This window comes from Pristis pectinata, chromosome 6 (genome assembly GCF_009764475.1).
Source record: "Pristis pectinata isolate sPriPec2 chromosome 6, sPriPec2.1.pri, whole genome shotgun sequence".
Lineage (NCBI taxonomy): Eukaryota > Metazoa > Chordata > Chondrichthyes > Rhinopristiformes > Pristidae > Pristis > Pristis pectinata.
The window spans coordinates 58407138-58429088 of NC_067410.1; the positions used below are offsets into that span (position 1 = coordinate 58407138).

General features: G+C 41.1%; 1 protein-coding gene across 6 annotated transcripts in view; it reads right to left on the reverse strand.

The window, feature by feature from the left end:
* Positions 1–550: 550 nt before the first annotated feature.
* LOC127572036 (E3 ubiquitin-protein ligase TRIM8-like) overlaps positions 551–21951 on the reverse strand; it is a 33250-nt gene continuing 11849 nt past the window's right edge. For 3 of the 6 annotated variants that reach the window (XM_052018857.1, XM_052018858.1, XM_052018859.1), the window contains 4 exons: positions 20629–20862; positions 18564–18586; positions 17223–17353; positions 1345–3481 (listed from right to left, as the gene is read on the reverse strand). In XM_052018857.1, the coding sequence (XP_051874817.1) occupies positions 2943–3481; positions 17223–17353; positions 18564–18586; positions 20629–20862 (927 nt within the window). In that variant the 3' untranslated portion in view covers positions 1345–2942. The other 3 variants (XM_052018860.1, XM_052018863.1, XM_052018862.1) reach the window with 3 other exon arrangements.

A 21951-nucleotide genomic window follows, 5' to 3' on the forward strand; every position in this document is an offset into this window, starting at 1 on the left:
CAGATTTGCTGGTGTCAGCTGCATTAGAATCAACAGAGTCAGACTTTGGGTTTGAGCTTCCAGCTACAAAAGGCAAACAAATGGGCCAAGCTGTTGGCTACCTATTTCTGTACTGTGTTGCTGGTGTTAAGTGACAGGAGGACCAGTCTGACTGTGATGCTTTAATTGGAGAATAGCCTATAAGAGATAACAAAGGCTAATTTTACCAAGTCATATCTTTCTTCTCTTTGGTTCTGCTAATTGAAATAATAAATTCTAATTCCTGCATTTTGGTTGTTTGAAAATACAGAACAAATGGACAAGGTCAGCTCAGCCCCAGAAAGCAGGCAAGATTTGGTACATGTTTCAGGAAATAGGCCTATATGTAGGCAGAACAGCATGATAAGAACTGGAGGGGGAGCCATGAGATCACTTATCTAGTGATTCTGGCCAGAAGAATCTTACAAAATGTTCTTGGAAAAGCCAAGGAACAATTTCATGGGTGGCTACCTTGGTGCAGAGTTGTCCAGAAGAAATCCAACTTACCTTCTTTTAATTTGCAGGGGTTTTATTAAGCTAATGATTGATCGAAAGATCTTGTCCAGACCCAAAAACAGGATACATAGAAGGAAAGGTACAATTTTACAGAATTAATAAGTGTTTAAACTTATTTCCGCTTCTTATACTGTCCCAATACTTAGATCAGCAGTCTGGAAGCAATGGGAAGGAATGAAAATGGGGAAGAAGAAAATGATAACTTTACCGATATACACAAAGTATTACCAATCTCACTTGACAAGGTCTGACATTAAAGAGAGCAACTATCATGTGTCTGAGCTTGAACCAGTAGTGCACAGCATGACCACTTACTTTTGCTTTTATTGGGGGCAACAATATTGGTAAGTGTCAGGTGGGGTAATCTGATAGAAAAAAATAAGGCGGTATGTTGGTGAGATAATATGAGCGCGTTACAAGAACCGATAGAATAAACATTCACAAATCACTAAATGTAGTTACAAGGTTTAAAAAAAAAGCAAACCAAACCAAGTATTGCTTTCTAGAGGTAAAATGGCTTCAAAGCTTGTTTAGAGTATATTTGGTGTACTGTGCACATTTCTGAGCACCGTATTATTAAAAGCATGAATAAGCATTAGATTCGGAGATAATCCCAGGGTTGCGAAGATGTAAAGAGGCTGGGGAGAAAAGTCTAAGGGCTGACCTAATCAAGGTCTTGAAGCTATTGGAAAGGTCTCAATGTGAAAATGAAGAAATTGTACAAACTAAATGCAGAATCCAGGAGAAAATTCCTCAGGTAGAATGGTTGAAATGTGTAGCTCACCCTCAAGTCACATCTGAAACAAATAGCAGAGATACATTTAAGAGGAAATTTAAGAGCAGGTATATGTAAGAAATGAACAGTAGTTAGACAGAGAGGAGTCTCATGTAAACATATTAGTGTTGATATCAACCAGTTAGATAGTACGGCATCTTTCTGTGCTGTAGACTTAATATAACTCAGTTTAAAGGTTTCTTTCTCTTAAACCTTTGTAGGGAGCTCTAACACGGTTTGAATTAAGATTTTCCGGTTGCGTGCCGAGAGCACAAGGTTTTACTTTCTTATCCATCCTCACAATCAACTCAGTCAAGACACATTCAAGAAATAAATCGCAATCAATCTAAATGTGAAGTCGGATTCCTTTTGAGAAGTTCCATCACAGTAATGGGACGCCCATAAAAATGTCTTAATAGTGTGGCTGTTGGTGTGCTTACATCTGCAGTTATAGAAAGGCCAGGGGCCATCAGCAGAACCAGAAGATCCCACGTCACTATTCATAGATGAATGCAAAATCTTTTTTTATTCTAGTAAAGACAGTTTCAAGAAACAAATGTATTACGATCTGAAATACTCTTTTATAGATGAAGCATTTGGGAGTATCCCACCAAAAGAATAGCCCTTTCCTGTGATAATTTTGCATTTGAAGTAACACACAGGTATGAAATTAAATCTAGCCATTTGGCTTGGGGTGAAACTAGTAACAAATTAAAAAAAACATACAGAAGCAAAAGTACACAGCAAGTAACTGGCAGTACCATAAAAGGTATCAAACATATCTATGATAGATTAATTACCTTCCATTTAAGATGACTGATAAATGGGCTAGAGAGAATAAATGCGACTGTTTCAGATGCTGCACAGGACCCTGCCTCATTCCTCTGCCTGTCTGGAATCTATGCACATTAGTAAGTGAATCATTTGATTTGCTTGACGTATAAAATATGAAATAGGTTTCCAAGTTTTTACGCAAAGTAAAAACCTGTGATATAAACCAAATGAAGATAATTCTGCTTAGATTCTGATCTGTTTCAACAAAGACAGGCCACATTCCCTTGGAGCTAACCACCACACCCAGGCCTCCCCTTCAAAGATCCAATTATATTTTAACCTGCTCAGCCAACAGATTCCATTTTAAATTCATAACGTGTTGACAAGGGTATCATAGAGAAGTGTTAAGACTGGAGGTAAAACTTATTCAGTCACACACAGTTCATCTTCAGTGGTCCTTGGAAGGATTAACAAGCACTGAGACAGCCATCAAGAATGGGACCAATTGTGTCGTGTGAATGTTTTGGTTAACGAGAAAAGTGTTGCTCAGTGAAACCATGGTGATGAGAATGAAGATCCTTCCACAAGAAGTTTACTTCCAAAAGCACTGGTTGTAAGATTTGTTACAGCAGAACACTGAATGCAGCTCAAGGGTACAGTTGAATTCCAAAAGGCTGAAGCTCTTGTGTTGACTAATTCTTCTAGTTGCAGGTGGCTGCAGTGGTCTGTCCCCCAGACAGACAAAGCTACGAGATCAGGAGGGGTGGGTGCTTTGAGATGAAAGGTGGTGCCTTGCAGATTCTTTTGGAAAAAGGAATGAAATGATGGGAGATAAGTTGCACAGTGGCCCTGATACAAGTTACTTCAGGGCAGACAGGGACAGAGTGACACCAGTTCGAAGCCGCAGTGCTGGGCAGAGAGGTTCAGTGAATGTTCCATGGAAGGTGTACAACAAGGTTATTTTTCTGCCCAACACACTGTAAAAGGAGATAACTCCGCCTTCAAAATCCACAAAAACTCCCACTGTGGAGGGTTTTCCCGCAAACTCCGCAATCTTTTTCCCATTGTGTAGGCTTGAAAGTACATATGGCCCAGAATGGATGCACCAGGACTTGTTGTTAAATCCCAACAGACAATCATCTCCCTCCCCCTTTCTGTTGATGCTTGCGTAGCAAACTCCAATGCTCCAGGCCCCACCCCCCTCCCTAACCTCTACCTCCCAGTAGGATCGGCCGCAGCTCACGCACTCGGTACCAAGGATCTGAGGCCATCGATCAAACCTCTGTGCACTTCTCTGAAACAGCTGTATCTGGCTCGACGCAGACACTGTTCTGTTATTGTCTGTTAGGATAAGGTAGGGATTGGCCGTGTCTGGATCCAGAATCGGTGTCTGCCCATCTGTGAACGAAAGAAGTTAGCATCATTGACCATTGCTCATCCTCTACAGAGTTATACAGCACAAAAACAGGCCCTTCAGCCCTACTTGTCCATGCTGACCAAGTTGCCTACCTGAGCTAGTTCTCTTTGCCTGCATTTGGCCCAGATCCCTCTAACTCTTTCCTATCCATGTGCCTGTCCAAATATCTTTTAAATGTTGTAATTGTACCCACCTCTTCCTCTGGCAACTTGTTCCCCATACCCACCACCCTGTGTGAAAATGCTGCCCCTCAGGTGCCCTTTAAATCTTTCCCTTCTCATCTTAAACCCGTGCCTCCTAGTTTCTGCCCTGTCAGAATTGTGCATCTTTCAAGCAGATCCCCTTTCATTTTTCTAAAATCTGGTGAATACAGATCTAGTTGACCCAATCTCTCCTCAAAAAATCCTGCCTTCCCAGGAACTAGTCTGGTGGAGCTTACTGCACTTCCTCTATGGCAATTACATCCTTTGACCAAAATTGCACACAATACCCCAAGTGTCATCTCACTAAGACTTTGTATAATTGTACCAAGATATCCTTGTTCCTGTACTCAATGATGGGCCACACACCATTTCTCTTAACCTCTTGCTGTGCCTGCATGTTTGCTTTCAGTGACAGGTGTACAGGACAGCCAGATCCCTTTGAACATCAACATTTTCCAATTTATCACCATTTAAATTATACTCTGCCTTTCTGTTTATCTAATATTGGAACTGACAAACATCTACATACTTGTTTGACTTTTCTAAATCGCCTCGAAGTCTCTTTGTATTGTCCTCACAATCCTAGTTGATTTGGTGCCAACAGGTGTCATTGCGTTACCATGGATTCCAATAATTTGGTCACTGAAGTTAAACTAATTGGCCTGTAATCACTCAGTTTATCCCCACCTCCGTTTTTCAACAATGCGATAACTTTTGCAGTCATTCAATCTTCTGACACCACTCCTGTAGGTGGGAACGACTGAAAAATTGTAGTCAGAGCCTCTACAATTTCCTCCTTTGCTTCAATTAACCTGAGCTAGGTCTAGTGATTTATCCATTTTCAAAGAGGATGAACTCCTTAAGTGTTCCCTTTTTACTCTGGCTATCCCACCTAATATGTCAGCCATTCATCTTAATACAACAGTGGCAACATCCCACTCTTTTGTCAAAAACAGGCCTAAAATATTCATCAAGAATCTTACCCACATACCCTGCCTCCACACTCAGGTTACCTTTTGGCCCCTTTCTTCCTTAGTTATCCTTTTGCTCTTGAATGTACTTATAAAACATTTTTCATTTTTTAAAATATTTTACTCACCAATATGTTTTTATACCCTTTCTTTGCTTTCTTAATTCTCCTCTTAACTCCACCCTTATACTTTCCACATTCGTCCTGGCTTTCTAGTGTATTAAGCTGTGTCTGACATACACTTTTTTTGTTGCCTTATCCTCTAATCATCAAAGCTCTGATATACCTTTCTGACCCTCCTCTTTTGTGGGAACATGCTTACTCTGAACACCTTCAAGCTCCTCCTTTAATGCCTCCTGTTATCCAGAGACTGATTTACCTACAAGTTGCTGTTCCCAGTCCACTTTTGCTAAGTCACTTCTGAAAATAATAAAATGGGACTTACCCTATTTACAACCTTTGCTCCTAATCTTTTCCATTATCACACTGAATCTAACTGAATTATCAGCACTATCGCAAAAGTGCTGTCTCACCAACTCTCTATCAAACTCACTTGATTCCCTAAAACCAAATCCAGAAATTTTCTCTACCTTTTGTTGGGTGTGCTACATACAGAGTAAAAAATTGAATGCAATTTAGGAATTCTGTGTCCTCTGTACCTCTACACTGACTGGATCCCAGTTAATACTGGGTGGTTGAAATCTTCCAACATTATTACCCTAGTGTTTTTGCACTTGTCAGAAATTTGCTCTTCCCTCTCACTCAGACTGTGATAAGGGCTATCGTAATTCCAGCAGTAAAATTACCCCGTTTGATGTTTACTTCACCCTCATTCGATGATCCTGCCAAAACACCATCCCTTCTCACAGTTGTGATGTTCCTTTAAACAACATGGTCAGTACTACAACTTTTTAAAATCTCCCCCATCTCATCTATAAATCCTGCATGCTGAAAGGTGCTATATACATACTAGTTGTTGCTTATATTGATGTTCATTTTGTGCAGTAAAACAACAGCATCAGTTCAGTTTCTCGTTTGTCATGTTACGGACTCAGTGAAAGTCCCTTTAAGATAGAGAGTGTGTGTGTATGTGTGTGTGGGGCGTGCTTACGTCAATAGAAGATAAAGGACGTAATGACGTTGTTGAAGAAGTCACAAGGAGAAGAAGAAGAAGAGAGAGAGAAGGGAGAGAGACACCAGCCTGCTTGTTTTCTCTATCGATGGATGAGAAGCAATAACTGTGTTTGCTACTGAAATCCATGTATGGAAGTTGGAAGTAATCCGGTGGAGTTCACTTTGTTGCTGACCTGTAGAAGGAAACAGGTATTTGTGTGTGGACGACCACGATTCGGATGCTTTTCGGGGTGAGGAAGTCACTACCGAGTAAACGCTGGAGTGTCGTTTGGGTTCCATCATGGAACATTTGGATTTCGTATTTACTCTCCCTATGTTTCTCTACGTCTACGTCTTATCTTCAGACAACGGTGGTTGTTGAAGAAGCCCTTGCTCATGTTTCACCTTACGGCTTGCGGAACTGAACTTTAAGAACCATTTCGGAACTTGGAATTTGGGACTTTGCCACACACACACACACGAAGAGTTTAGTTTTTGGGGTTAACGTTCGAGGTTTAACATTTTTGAATTCTAACATACTAACATTTTTACTTTTATTTTACGTATTGTCATAAGTAGTGATTAATAAAATAGTTTTTAACACTGAATCATGCTCAGTGTGTTTCTTTTGTTGCTGGTTCGTGACAAAATTGGGGGCTCGTCTGGGATAGTTCCCAAAGTTAACGAGATTCGTCCGGGATCCAATCCAAAGATTAACGAGTGTCATCTGGGATCGTTCCCCAGATTGACGAGATTTGTTCGGGATTCAATCCAAAGATTTTTGAGGGAGGTCTGATAAATTCTTTTTAATTGGCTTGTGTGTGTGGAAACCAGCAGCAATGGATATTAAGGCATTTTTGGAGTCACCAACCCTACAGGGATTGGAGATGGCGAAAAAGGATGATTTGATAAAGATTGCTACAAAGCTAAACCTTACAGAAGTAAAGCAGTCTATGAGAAAAGCAGTTATTCATAGAATGATAGTTGACTATTATTTGGAGAAGGAAGTGTTTGAGTTGAGTTAAGTAGTTGAGTTTCCTGAGAGTAAACCAGTAATTTCTGATGTGACTTTTCAACCAGTGGAGTTGGAGGATCTGGAGGAGGAAGAATTAAAACAGTTAGAAGAGTTTTCTGGGGGTGAGTCAGAGAGACCTGTTAGACAGGTGCAGATAGCAAAGATGGAGTTAGAACAAACACGACTGAAGGTGGAGTTGGGGCAAAAGAGATTAGAGGCTGAACGAGAGCAAACCCAGTTAAAGATAGAGGCCGAACGAGAGAAATTAGAGGCCGAACAAAAGATAACTCAGATGAAGTTAGAGGCTGAACGGGAACGAGAGCTAACTTGGATGAAGATAGAGGCTGATCTAGCAATGAAGCAGATGGAATTGAGGAGGATGGAGCTGGATAATGAGAAGAAAAAGAGGCAGCATGAGTTACAAATGAAGCGTAGGAGTTTGGAATCTGATTCTGATGATGGTTTTTCAGCCAGCAGGGAGGTTCGATTAGTCCCTCCTTTTGAGGAAGATCAGGGTGATCAGTATTTCCAACATTTTGAAAAGGTTGCTGAGAGTTCAAACTGGCCAAGGAAAGGAGGGGCTCTTATGGTACAGAGTGTGATTAAAGGTAAAGCTCAAAGAGCTTATTCTGCTTTGTCTGCTGAGGATGCAGCTGATTATACCAAGGTAAAACAAGCTATATTGAAGGCCTATGAATTGGTACCTGAAGCTTATAGACAAAAATTTAGAGACTTGAGGAAATCTGCAGATCAGACTTATATGGAATTTGCCAATGGAAAGAGAATATGTTTTGAACGATGGTACATGGCTAAAAATGTAGATGGGGATTTTGATAAATTGAAAGAATTGATACTAGTGGAAGACTTTAAAAGATGTGTTCCAGCTGAATTAACAACATATTTAAATGAAAAGGCAGTGGAAACTTTACAAGAAACTGCTAGGTTGGCAGATGATTATGCTTTAACCCATAAATCCAAATGGGGACAACCTAAAACCTTTCAAAAGAGTTACAAGGACAATCCAGGTAAACTGGAGATTAAATTGGGAGGTAATCAAAAAGGGAAACATGAAAAGAAGCCAGGGCTGGAGAAACCTGTTGAGCGTACTTGTTATTACTGTAGGAAACCTGGCCATGTGATATCTAATTGTGCCCTTTTGAAGAAAAGGAAGGAAGCTGTGCCCAATGCTTGCTTTCAGGCAATTAAAAATCAAAAAGGTTTAGGAGATGCTGTTAAAGATCAGTCCTTGCAAGAGGGAAAAGCGGAAAAGTTGGAGGAGGTGAGAAAGGAATTCTGTTCTTATGTATCAGAGGGTTTTGTTTCACTGAATGATGAGTCACCCCAGGTGCCAGTGAAAATTCTTAGAGATACTGGGGCTAGTCAATCTCTCTTGCTGGACAGTGTTTTAAATTTTGGTGAAGAAAGTGACACTGGTGAGGTAAATCTAGTGCGAGGCGTTACAGATGACACCATGTCTGTCCCTTTACACAGGGTGATTTTAAAGTCAAAGTTCGTAGAATGACCAGTCGAGATAGGGATAAGACCTAGGTTGCCAGTGGAAGGAGTTTCTTTGTTATTGGGAAATGACCTTGCAGATGGAGAAATTGTTCCTGTGGTACGGTTAACGACCAAACCAAGGATTGATGAGTCTGAGAATGATCCAGATGTTTACCCATCATGTGCGGTGACTCGAGCTAGAGCTAAAGAATTAGCCAAGACAGACAGTCCGATGCAGTCTGATGTGGTTCCTTGTGGCAGTCCTAAACAGGAAGAAAATTATGATGCCTTATCTGAGACTTTTCTGTCTTCACTGGAGGATCAACATCCTTATAGTGAGCCTGAATTTAAAGATTTGTCTTTGTCGAGGAAGGATTTTATGGTGGAACAGACAAAAGACCCTGAGTTGACAGAATTGAAAGAAAAAGCACTCTCATGTGAGGAGATTGAAAAAGTGCCAATGGGATATTATGTCAAAAATGGAGTGTTAATGAGGAAATGGAGATCTCCTCATGTTCCTGTTACTGAGGAATGGGAAGTTATTCATCAGGTTGTTGTTCCAAAAGTTTATAGGGATGAGATTTTAAACCTGGCCCATAGTATGCCTTTGGGTGGTCATTTTGGTGTGAATAAAACTGTAGGGAAGATCTTGAAACAATTCTATTGGCCTGGTTTGAGAAAAGATGTGGTGATGTTTTGTCGAACCTGCCACACATGTCAGATGGTAGGTAAACCAAATCAAAAACCCCCTGTGGCTCCTTTGAAGCCAATTCCTGCTTTTGGTGAACCCTTTTCGAAGGTGATTGTGGACTGTGTTGGCCCCTTACCAAAGTCTAAGACTGGAAATCAGTATTTGTTAACCATTATGTGTGCCACTTCTAGATTTCCAGAGGCAATACCCCTTAGAAATATTAAGGCCAAGACGGTGTCAAAGGCTCTTTTAAAATTTTTTACCTTGTTTGGTTTGCCAAAAGAAATCCAATCTGATCAAGGTAGTAATTTTATGTCAAAAATTTTTCAACAACTAGTCTATGAGCTGGGAGCAAAGCAGATTGTATCATCTGTATATCACCCAGAATCTCAAGGAGCTCTGGAGAGATTTCATTCTACTCTCAAAAATATGCTGAAGACGTATTGCTTTGAAAACACAAAGGATTGGGACGAAGGTATCCATTTACTTTTGTTTGCCGTTAGAGAATCAATCCAGGAGTCAATAGGATTTAGTCCGTTTGAGCTTGTATTTGGACATAGGGTGAGAGGACCTTTGGAGTTGTTGAGAGAGCAATGGGTTAATGAGGAAGTGCACTTGAGTCTGTTGGACTATGTCCAAAAATTTAAAACTCGGTTGGAGAGAGTCTGCCAGCTAGCGAGAGAGAATTTGAAAACTAGCCAGATAAGAATGAAGACATATTTTGATAGATGTGCTCGGCCTAGGACATTTGCAGTGGGGCAAAAGCTGTTGGTATTTTTCCCTAGCCAAAATAATCCCTTGCAATCTTGTTTTTCTGGACCCTATGTTATTGAATCTCGAGTGACTGATCTAACATATATAATCAAAACACCAGATAGACGCAAGAAAACACAACTCTGTCATGTAAACATGCTAAAACCTTATTATGAGAGGGATTCAGTTGTGGCCTTGGTGGATGATGTAAAGGTTGTCTCTAGAATGCCTGATGTTGATGTTGAGGAAGGCCAATTTAGACCAAATATTGTTCCATCGAAACTAAAAAACCAAAATATCATGGAGAACCTTGAAACAAAGTTGGACCATTTACAAGTTTCACAAAAACAACAGATGAGAGAATTAATTTTAAAATTTAAAAATCTGTTCCCAGATGTTCCAAACAGAACATCGATAATTACCCATGATGTTGATGTTGGGGATGCAAAACCAATCAAACAACACCCATATCGAATGAATGTGGAAAAAAGTAAACTTGTTGATCAGGAACTAAAGTACATGTTGGAAAATGATATTATGTTCGCCCTGTGTTATTGTACCTAAACCTGATGGAACTGTTAGATTTTGCACAGATTACAGGAAAGTGAATGCTGTAACAAAGTTAGATGCTTACCCTATTCCTAGGGTGGATGATTGCATAGATAGAGTGGGAAAGGCAAAATTTCTTACAAAGATTGACCTATTAAAAGGGTACTGGTGTGTTCCATTAACAGATAGAGGAAGGGAGATTTCAGCCTTTGTAACCCCTTCTGGATTGTATGAATACAATGTTTTGCCATTTGGAATGAAAAACGCTCCAGCAACATTTCAAAGAATGATTAATTCAGTGATTCATGGGTTAAAACATACAGATGCCTACATTGACGACTTAGTGACTGGGAATGATACTTGGGAAGATCACATCTCTGCGTTAGAAAGGTTGTTTGAAGGACTTTCCAAGGCTAACCTTACAGTTAACTTGGCTAAAAGTGAATTTGGCCATGCCACTGTGACGTATCTTGGTTATGTTGTAGGTCAAGGCAAGCAAGCTCCTGTTCAGGCAAAAGTTCAAGCAATATCTGAGTTCCCTATTCCCACAGGTACGAGGACTGTTAGAAGATTTTTGGGAATGGTTGGATATTATCGAAAATTTTGTAAAAATTTTGCTGATATTGCTCTTCCCCTAACTAATCTTCTGAAGAAGGGAGTAAAGTTTGTTTGGACAGATTCTTGTCAAGAAGCATTTGAGAAGCTGAAAGCCATTTTATGCTACCATCCTGTGCTCAAAATACCTGACTTTGAAAAGCCATTTTCAGTAGCAGTAGATGCCAGTGATGAAGCTGCAGGAGCTGTGTTGTTGCAGAAGGGTGACCTTGATGATATTGACCATCCGGTAGCTTACTTTTCAAAGAAATTTAATGAGCATCAAAAGAATTATTCCACCATAGAGAAAGAATTACTGTCGCTTATTTTAGCCTTGCAACATTTCAGTGTATATGTTTGCACCGCTCAGAAACCATTGACTGTATACACAGATCATAACCCATTGGCGTTTCTGAGCCGAGTCAAAAACAAGAACAGAAGGCTGTTAAACTGGAGTTTAATTTTGCAAGAGTTTGATCTCATGATAACTCACATTAAAGGCAAAGATAATGTGATTGCTGATTGTCTTTCCCGATGTTAAATGGGAAACATGTATCTGTACTAATCTGATAGTCTGTAGTTGTGTAGCATGATAATTATTAACATTACTAACTGTATGCGCGGTTAAATTTTTCTTGGGAAAAATTTTTTTTTAGGTGGGAGGTGTTACGGACTCAGTGAAAGTCCCTTTTAGAGAGTGTGTGTGTATGTGTGTGTGGGGCGTGCTTACGTCAATAGAAGATAAAGGACGTAATGACGTTGTTGAAGAAGTCACAAGGAGAAGAAGAGAGAGAGAGAAGGGAGAGAGACACCAGCCTGCTTGTTTTCTCTATCGATGGATGAAAAACAATAACTGTGTTTGCTACTGAAATCCATGTATGGAAGTTGGAAGTAATCCGGTGGAGTTCACTTTGTTGCTGACCTGTAGAAGGAAACAGGTATTTGTGTGTGGACGACCACGATTCGGATGCTTTTCGGGGTGAGGAAGTCACTACCGAGTAAACGCTGGAGTGTCGTTTGGGTTCCATCATGGAACATTTGGATTTTGTATTTACTCTCCCTATGTTTCTCTATGTCTACGTCTTATCTTCAGACAACGGTGGTTGTTGAAGAAGCCCTTGCTCATGTTTCACTTTATGGCTTGCGGAACTGAACTTTAAGAACCATTTCGGAACTTGGAATTTGGGACTTTGCCACACACACACACACACACACACACACACACACACACACACACACACACACACACACACACACGAAGAGTTTAGTTTTTGGGGTTAACGTTCGAGGTTTAACATTTTTGAATTCTAACATACTAACATTTTTACTTTTATTTTACTTTTATTAGTGATTAATAAAATAGTTTTTAACACTGAATCATGCTCAGTGTGTTTCTTTTGTTGCTGGTTCGTGACAGTCACCAATAATCATCACCTCTTAGTCAGTCTACAGATCCAGTTCATTCCATTAAAATATTTCGCCTGGTCTAACCACAAAAATGTCTAAACCTTTATTGTATAATAATGTGAAGATTTGAAAATTTCCCTTCTCCACAAAGGCATGCTTATCTTAGGGGTATCCAGTGATGTTACAAACTAATTTAGTTGAAGTGTTAAGTGTTCATTACTAAACCCTGTGGTGGCTTTAAATTCATGTTTTTGAGATCAGGACATTTATTACCCATCCCTTATTTCTCCCAAAGTGAAGGGCTTGCAAGGCTATTTCAGAGGGCAGGTAACAGTAAACCACATTGGTGGGTCTGGAATCACAGATAGGCCAGACCATGTAAGAATGAGAGATCCTCCCCAGAAGCACATCATGGACAAATAGTTTTATGGCCATCATTGGTCCTGACGAGTTTGTTTTTAAACTTCAAAATTTAAATTCCACAGCTGCTATGGTGCGATTTGAATTTGGGTCTCTGGATTACTAGTGTAGTAACTTAACCACTGTGCCATCATGGTACCTATAGAGTGTTAGATGAAGCAATATGTTTAGGGCAGCACAGTGGCACAGCTAGTGGAACTGCTGCTTTACAGCTCCAGTGATCAGGGCTCAATCCTGACTTCTGGTGCTGTCCATGTGGAGTTTGTGTGTTCTCTGTGACCACACAGGTTTCCTACAGATGCTCCAGTTTCCTCCCACACCCGAAGACATGCAGGTTGGTAGGTTAATTGACCAATGTAAATTGCTCTGAGTGTGCAAGTGAGTGGTTGAATCTGGAGGGAATTGATGGGAACATGGGAGAGGAAAATGCAATTAGTGTAAATGGGTGGTTGATGGTCAGCATGGACTTAGAACAAGAACATAGAACAGTACAGCACTGGACAGGCCATCAGACCATGATGTTGTGCCGATCTCGATGCCAATTTATACTAAATGTCCTTCTCCTGTACATCATCCATATCCCTCCATATTCATGTGTCTAGCTTAAAGCCTCTTAAACTCCACCAAACTACCTGCTACCCCTGGTAACCTATTCCAGGCACCTATCACTCCGTGTAAAAAAAACTTGCCCCTCACGTCACCTTTAAACTTCCCCCCTCTAACCTTAAAAGCATGTCCTCTGGTGTTTCACATTTCTACCCTGGGGAAAAGATTCTGACTCTCTGCCCTATCTATGCCTCTCATAATTTTAAAAACCTCCATCAGGTCTTCCCTCAGCCTCTGACGCTCTAGGGAGAACATCCCAAGTTTGTTCAACCTTTCCATATAGCTCATATCCTCTAATCCAAGCAGCATCCTGGTAAACCCCTTCTGCACCCTCTCCAGTCTCCATATCCTTCCTCTAATGGGGTGACCAGAACCGCACGCAATACTCCGTGTGGTCTGACTGAAGTTTTATATAGCTGCACCATGATTGCCTTACTTTTATACTTAACACTCCTACCAATGAAGGCAAGCGTTCCATACGCCTTCTTTACCACCTTATCCACTTGCGCAGCCACTTTCAGTGAACTATGGACCTGGACCCCAAGATCTCTCTGTACCTCAATGCTATTAAGGGGCCTACCATTAACTGTATACTTTCTTCTTTCACTTGCCCTCCCAAAGAGCAACACCTCAAACCTGCCCCAATTAAACTCCATCTGCCATTTCTCTGCCCATATTTGTAACTGATCTATATCCTACTGTACACTTTGATAGTCCTTTACACTGTCCACAACTCCACCAATCTTGGTGTCATCCATAAACTTGTTAATCCACCCGTCTACATTTTCATCCAAATCATTGATATATAATCACAAACAACAGAGGTTGCAACACCAATCCTTGCAGAACACCACTGATCACAGACCTCCAGCCAGAATAACAACTTTCCACCCCTACTCTGTCTTCTATGGGCAAGCCAGTTCCAAATCCAAACTTGCAATTCATCCTGGATCCCATACATTTTTATCTTCTGAATCAATCTACCATGAGGGACCTTGTCAAATACCTTATTAAAGTCCATGTAGATAGCACCCACTGCCTTACCCTCATCAAGCACCTCTGTCACTTCCTCAAAAACTCAATTGAGATGGTAAGGCATGACCTGTCCCACACAAAGCTATGCTGACTGTCCCTAAGCAGGCCATGTCTTTCCAAATGTGCGTAAATCCTATCCCTAAGTATCGTCTCCAATAGCTTCCCTACCACTGATGTGAGGCTCACTGGCCTATAATTACCTGTATTATCCCCATTTTCCTTCTTGAGCAAAAGCATATTTGCTACTCTCTAATTCTCCAGGGCCTCACCTGTTGCTAGTGAGGACACAAAGATCCTTGTCAAAGCCCCAGCAATCTCCTCACTTACTTCTTACAATATTCTGGGATATATGCCATCAAGCCCTGGGGACTTATCCACCTTAATGCCTTTCAGAAGACCCAGCACTACCTCCTCCTTAATCTGAAAATGCCCCAGCACATTAGCATGCCCCACTCTGTTTTCACTATCCTCCAAATCCTTCTCAGTAAATACCGACAAAGAACTCACTTAGTATCTCAGCCACCTGCTCAAATTTGTGCTTGGAATTTGACTCCTTTATCCTTGAGCGGCCCTAACCTTTCCTTAGTTATCCCTTTTTTTCCTTAATGCAAGTATAAAATGCCTTGGGATTCTCCTTGATCTTGTTCGCCAAGGACATTTCATGGCCCCTTTTGGGCTTCCTAATCACCTGCTTGAGCACTTTCCTGTTATCTTTATATTCCACAAGGGCCCAGTCTGATTTTAGCTTCCTAAACCTTACATTTGCTTCCTTTTTCTTCCTGAAATTTAGGACCTTTCGGGTCATCCAAGGTTCCCTCACCTTACTATCCTTGTCCTTACTCCTTACCGGAACATGCCGATCCTGAACTCTACTCAGCTGGTCTTTAAACAACTCCCACATGTCAGACGTGGACTTGTCTGACAGCAGCTGCTCTCGATCAACGCCCCTTAGCTCCTGTCTTATCCTGTTGTAATTTGCCCTCTCCCAACTAGTACCTTCCCACAAGATCCAATTATATCCTTACTCATAACCATCTTAAAACATGATGAGTTGTGGTCACTATTCCCAAAATGTTCACCCACGATCAGGTCTGTCAGCTGGCCGGGCTCATTTCCCAAAACTAGGCCCAGTATGTTTTCTACTCGAGTTGGACTCTCCACATACTGTTTCAAGAAATCCCTTCAATGGGGATGCATTGAAGAAATCCCGCCCCATCTAAGCCTCCTGTATTAAGGAAGTCCCCCATTATGACAACTCTGTTGTTTCTGCACCTACCCATAATCTGTCTACATACCTGTTCCACCACCTCTCAGTGGCTAGTGGGGGGCCTATAGTATAATCCCATCAGCGTAATTGCTGTTTCTGAGCTCCACCCTCTGTGGATGAGCCCTCCAGTATGTCCTCTCTGAACACTGCTGTGCCATTCTACTTTATCAATTGTGCAACCACGCCACCTCTTTTACCCCCCTCCCCCCCCATCATGTCTAAAGCAACGAAACCCAGGAACATTGAGCTGCCAGTCCTGTCCCTCACACAACCAGGTCTCTGTAATGGCAACAATATCATAATTTCACATACTGATCCGAGCTCTAAGTTCACCCTCTTTACCCATAATACTCCTAGCGCTGAAATAAACATACTTCAGCCCATCAGACCCACCATGTTTATTAGCCTGTCCCTTGCTTTCCTTCCCCTCAATCTTACTTGTCACACCATCTTTCTTTCCCTCAACCCTACCACCTGTTGCCCTGCTGCTATGGTTCCCATCCCCCTGCCACTCTAGTTTAAACCCTCCTGGGTAGCACTATCAAACCTCCCAGTGAGGACTGTGGTTCCCCTCCAGTTCAGATGCAAACAAAACTGTCTTGTTTGCACAGGTCCCAACTGCCCTGGAAGAGAGCCTAATGATCCATAAATCTGAAGCCCTCCCTCCTGTACCAGCTCCTTAGCCACGTATTGAACTGCACTATGTATCTATTTCTCACCTCATTAGCATGTGGCATGGGTAGTAATCCTGAGATTACAACCCCTGGAAGTCCTGCTTTTTAACTTTTTACCTAACTCCCTAAAATCACTTTTCAGGATTTCATTCCTGCTCCTGTCACTGGTATCTATATGGACCACGACCTCTGGCTGCTCACCTATCTGCACCCCTTACTATCAAGTCCCCTATCACTATCACTCAGCCTGACTTCATCCTTCTCTTCTTTGCTTCACAGCCGGGGACAGTGCCATTGACCCGGCTACTGCTGCTGGCCTTTGAAAGATCATCCCCTGACAGTATCCAAAGGGGTATACCTGTTAGTGAGGGGGACCTTGCACTGTCTGTCTACTCCCTTTACTTCTCCTGGTGGTTATCCATCTATCTGTAGCCTGCACCGTCCTCACTAGAACTCACATCTATGATATGCTCAGCCTCCTGGATGATCCCGAGCACATCCAAATGCACCTCCAGTTCCTTGACCCGGTCTGTCAGGAGCTGCAGCTGGGCGCACTTCCCACAAGGTAGTCATCAGGGAGACCTTGAGGCTCCCTGACTTCCCACATCTTGGTGGGCCGAAGGGTCTGTTTCCATGCTGTGTGACTGGGTTATCATCATATAGAAATGATGGAAATGGAGTAAAATGCAGAAGTTTCCAGTGGATGCCTTGTGTCCCATCTACAAAGTGCTCTGCTGTATGTGTTTGTGGTCAAAAACATATCATGGCTGTTGAAGCAGCAAAACTGAATGGAAATTGTTGAAATAGAAATGGACAACATTAGCAGAGAAGTGCAATCAATACTCATGACAACTGGAAGCAAGGTTTATGAACTAGAGGATGTCCAACTGCAAGGTGCTTAAATAAATGATTTTTGTAGAGTACTTACACAGCTGGATCATCATTTCTCTGTCCCTCTCCTCTTCAGTTCCCTCATCTGTACATCTTATTGGGTCTGTTACTTGCATCTCACCTGAAGTATAAGGTGTGGGTATAAATGGCAGTGAGACATCCTTGAACCTGAAAATAGTGAAACGAAATGTGGCTGTAACAATGATAATACAAATCAAACATTGTGGGTGGAGGATTACTATGCAAAGATTTATTGAAAAATTGTCTCAATGTCAGAGCAAACACACAAATTTCCATAAAGCTGCAACAATATTATTGATAAAATCTGAAATTGGGTATAAAAACTGAGGGGAAAAAAAACAAACTGTTGGAGGAACTCAGCAAGTCAGGCAGCATCTGTGGAGGGAAATGAACATTGAAATTTTGGGCTGATACCCTTCATCTGCACTGGTAAATTTAGCAGTCCAGATGAAGGATCTCGACCCAAAACATTGACTACCCGTTTCCCTCGCAGATGCTGCCTGACCTGCTGACTTCCTCTGGCAGTTTGTTTTTTCGATCCAGATTCCAGCATTTGCAGTCTCTTGCATTTGCATAAAAATTGAGGAGGCTCCTGTACAGAATTAATCCTAGAAGAGGTTACATATTTTGGCAAATTGGATACTTAAACTTCTCAAAGTTTATCTGAGACTCAAATACATCTCAACTAGTCTTACCAACTCTTGGATCTCATCAGTGAGAGGCAGCTCACTTTACTGTTATCCAAAAGGAGTCTGTCAGATCTTAAGTGACCAATATTGATACTGTCAGTCAAGAAAAAATTCCATTTCTCACACCGTTATGTCCAAAACTGTTTCATACAACTAGTGTCCTATCAAATAACTCTCAGCAGCCATTCTGCACTAACAATGTCCAACAAACAGTAATCAGCAAGATGTGCGAGCATATCAGAAGAACCAAAAACAGAAAATGCTGCAAACACTCAGCAGGTCAGGCAACATCTGTGGAGTGGGAAACAGTTAATGTTTCAGGTCCGGGATCCTTCATCAGAACAGGTCTGATGAAGGGTCCAAGACCTGAAACCCTAACTGCTCCTCTGTCCAAGGATGCTGCCTGACCTGATGAGTATTCCAAACATTTTCTATTTTTATTTTAGATTTCCAGCATCTGAACTGTGATGTTTATAATTGGTCAACTCTAAGTTAATTGCAGCAACCATTATGGGTCACTAAGTCCAAACAAATTGATGTGCCACAGGCAGCGCTATCTGAGATATACTTCGCAGGATCAAAAGCTACATTCCTCTGCAAAATTACATGATTAATTATTGACCAATATCATTGAGTTACTGAATGTTATAAAACTACTTTTTACTTACCGTTTAGCAAGAGAGTTAAATCCCTGAAACAAGAAACAGAAAACAGATGTAAAACAATGTATAGAACGTGAAGAGGACAAATCATACTGGAAGGGTGGCAATCAGTGTTAGAACAATAAGCAGTGTCACAATCACCACACATTTACCCATGATGTACCTCAGCATAAAGAATGTGCCAGGCTGCTTCAAAGAAATGTCAGGAATTAATGGCAGTGGATTGGAGAAGACACTAAAAAGGAAGAAAATCTGTAAAGAAAGGAATTTTAAACTATAACAGCCAGGGAGCTGGAAGGAGTGCCGCCAGGAGTGAGAAGCAGGTGGGGTCCCAACCACAGTAAGTATTTAAAGATAAGGCAAGGATTTTAAACATAATGCAATGAGAGATGGACGGGGTAGAGGATGAGAAGGACTCCGTACCGTATAGGAAATGGTAGGGAAAGGGAGACAAAACGAGAGCCCTTAATCATTTATTGTAGCAGTGATGAAGCCAGAGACTAAGCAGCAGCTGGTTGCAGTGGAAGTAAGCCACAGTTGTGGCTGCGCTCTGAACCTGAATTCTAAAGAGCCACTGTGGTTTCAAATTCTTGTTACTCCTCAGACTATTTAAAAGAGAGAAGGAATCAAAGAAACTGTAACACTATATTCTGCATTCTGTTATTGCTTTTCCCTTGTACTACCTTGATGTACTAATGTGATGAACTGATCTATATGGATGGCATGCAAAACGAAGTTTATCACTGTACCTCAGTTCACGTGACAATAATAAACCAGTCTTCCCAATCTAAAATGATTTGAGGATTTTAGTGGGAGCTGTAGGTTAGAGTTTCAACTTCCCCAGTACTTAAATGGAAGTAACTATCCACGTCCCAACTACAGATAGACAACTCGATAGCACAAAAGTCAGAGGGCTGGGGAAGGTGGCTGAGCAGCACAAACTGGCTGTCATCCAGTCTGCACAGGGAATCTGAACCAAATGGTAACAGAAAGGAAAATTCTGCACAACCATCCAATCACCCCATTATCTCATGTTAACCAGCAGGATATCTAACTCTAACATCATAGTCTAGAGAGCAGGAAAAACAGCCATGGTAAGCATTAAAGGGAGCTATCTAGAGGTCTGTCAATAGGAAGCTGCTGAAATAGATTTGTATCACAAGGTGGAGTAACTCAATTATTTCTCCACAGCACTGATGCATTCACAGTTCTCACCTGGGCACCTTTGAAAAACTTCAATCAACCAGAGTATTTAAGACAGAGAATGAAGGAAAGAACGTTTCCACTCCAAACCACTACTTTCCTTTAACAAATAGTTTAATTAAAAATAAGATATATGCAAGAAGATTCATCTAGGTTGTGAGTCATTCATATATGAAATATCTTTCTCCTCAAACCTAGTGCGTTATATTCCCCTTGCCGAAAGTTTTTACTATCCAACCCAGACATCCAGTCTCCCTTCAGGTAATGCACACACCTGATATTCTCCTCCCACACATGGACCCACCCACCTAGTTTTGTTCACCTCTCCCATCCCCCCTGGTTCTATCTGCCCATTATCTCCCCATTTGGTTCCACCTATCACCTACCAGGCTCTGTCCCAACAACCCTGCCCCCCCCACCCCACCCAATACTGCTGTATACTAGTAATCTTTCCTGTTCCCTCTCACTTCTGATGCTTCCACAGATGAGGGTTGACCCACTGAGTTCTTCCCAAATTCTGTTTTTCATTCCAGATTCCGGCATCTGCAGTCTCTTTTGTCTTCACCCTGTCTCCTGTCTAGGCTCACATAACTGGCTACCATTTGCAAGCTGAGACAACTTAACCGGTCATCAATCACCACTATTAACAAGGAGAAGCTCATTAACAAATTGGAAGGTAAATTTTACACATGCAGATTAACTATCACAAGGGCTGAGAATCAGGCCGACATTGCAACAAACTATTCACTTTTCTACACAATGAAAAATTATGATAATGAGGAATGAAGTAATTAAGTGTAATTAGTCATCTTTACTAAAAATACTTTATATTTCATTAGAATTAAGTATTAAAGGATTTTCCCACTACCTCAATAAACAGGATGTCTTCATTCTTCTTCGAAAGGTCATTGAGGTGGTCAATAGATTCTTCAAATTCTTTCATCAAATTCTGGAGAGCAAGGATCCTGCCATCAATCTCTGATGTTACACGAATCTGCTCCTTATTCAGCTGTTCATAAGCTTCTTTCTCCTCATCTTCAATCTGTTGCCTGAGCACCTTGTATTTCTTCTCAATGTTTATTTTCTTCTTCTTCATTGCTTCCTTCATAAAGGAAATACCAGTGATTGCACAATAGAGATGCCTTACACACAGTTCATTACATCACTGGCATCAGCTATTGCTCAGTTGGTAGCTTACTAGCCCCAGTGGGGGAAACTGACACCCACAGTGGTGAGGGAATGTTGCATTACCAAAGTATCAACTTTTGGATGAGACATTACTTTGACTCATGGTATGTTTTCTCAAATGGAGATAAAACATCCTATAGTAATATTTTGAAAATAAAAGCAAACGTTCTCATGAGCTGGCCAATATTTTTCTCAATCAATATCTAATCAGATTATCCAGTAGTTAGCTCATTGCTGTTTGTGGGCTGTTGCTGTACACACATTGGTTTACTTGCTTACTGCATTATAACAGGAATTATTTGTCAAGAGTAATACACTGAAGCAAATGCCCTTGCAATTTCCCAAGATTACCAAGAGCCCTACATTAATGCCTTTTCTATTATTTCCAACAAAATGGTGGAATTAAATAGAGAAGACAACTTCCATCATCATAATGCAGAAAACTGCAGATACTGCAAATTTGAAATAAAAACAGAAGATGCTGGAAATACTCAGTAGACCAGACAACATCTGTGGAGAAAAAAAAAGATAACATTTCACCAGTTCAAGTAAAAGTTAGTTTTTCCAAATCGATGACCTATTTTCTTTTCTCTCTACAGATGCTACAATAAAACTGATCATCCGTTATCCTTTGATTTAGAAATCCTGATGATTCGGCATCTGGAGTATCAAGTGATATTTTCTGCAATCCCTTCCCATGTACTGGGGCCCTAGTCTATGTATTACCTTTAAATTTACCTGGTTCACTGGAAACTTTATTACAATATTGTGTAATGTAATATCTTTAAAAAGTGTGTTGGGTATTAAAAAAGTATTAATAGTGTGTTGGGGTATTAATAGAAATGGCATCCAACCCGTCTGGAAAATCTGCTAGTCAGGCACCAAAGTTGTGAACATGCTGGATAATTGGAGTTTTAGTGTACGAGGCCAGCTGACAATTTCCATCATGCTTCTTTGCCCTGGTATTCTTTACAATTGTAGTGGGATCATTTATACCCATCTG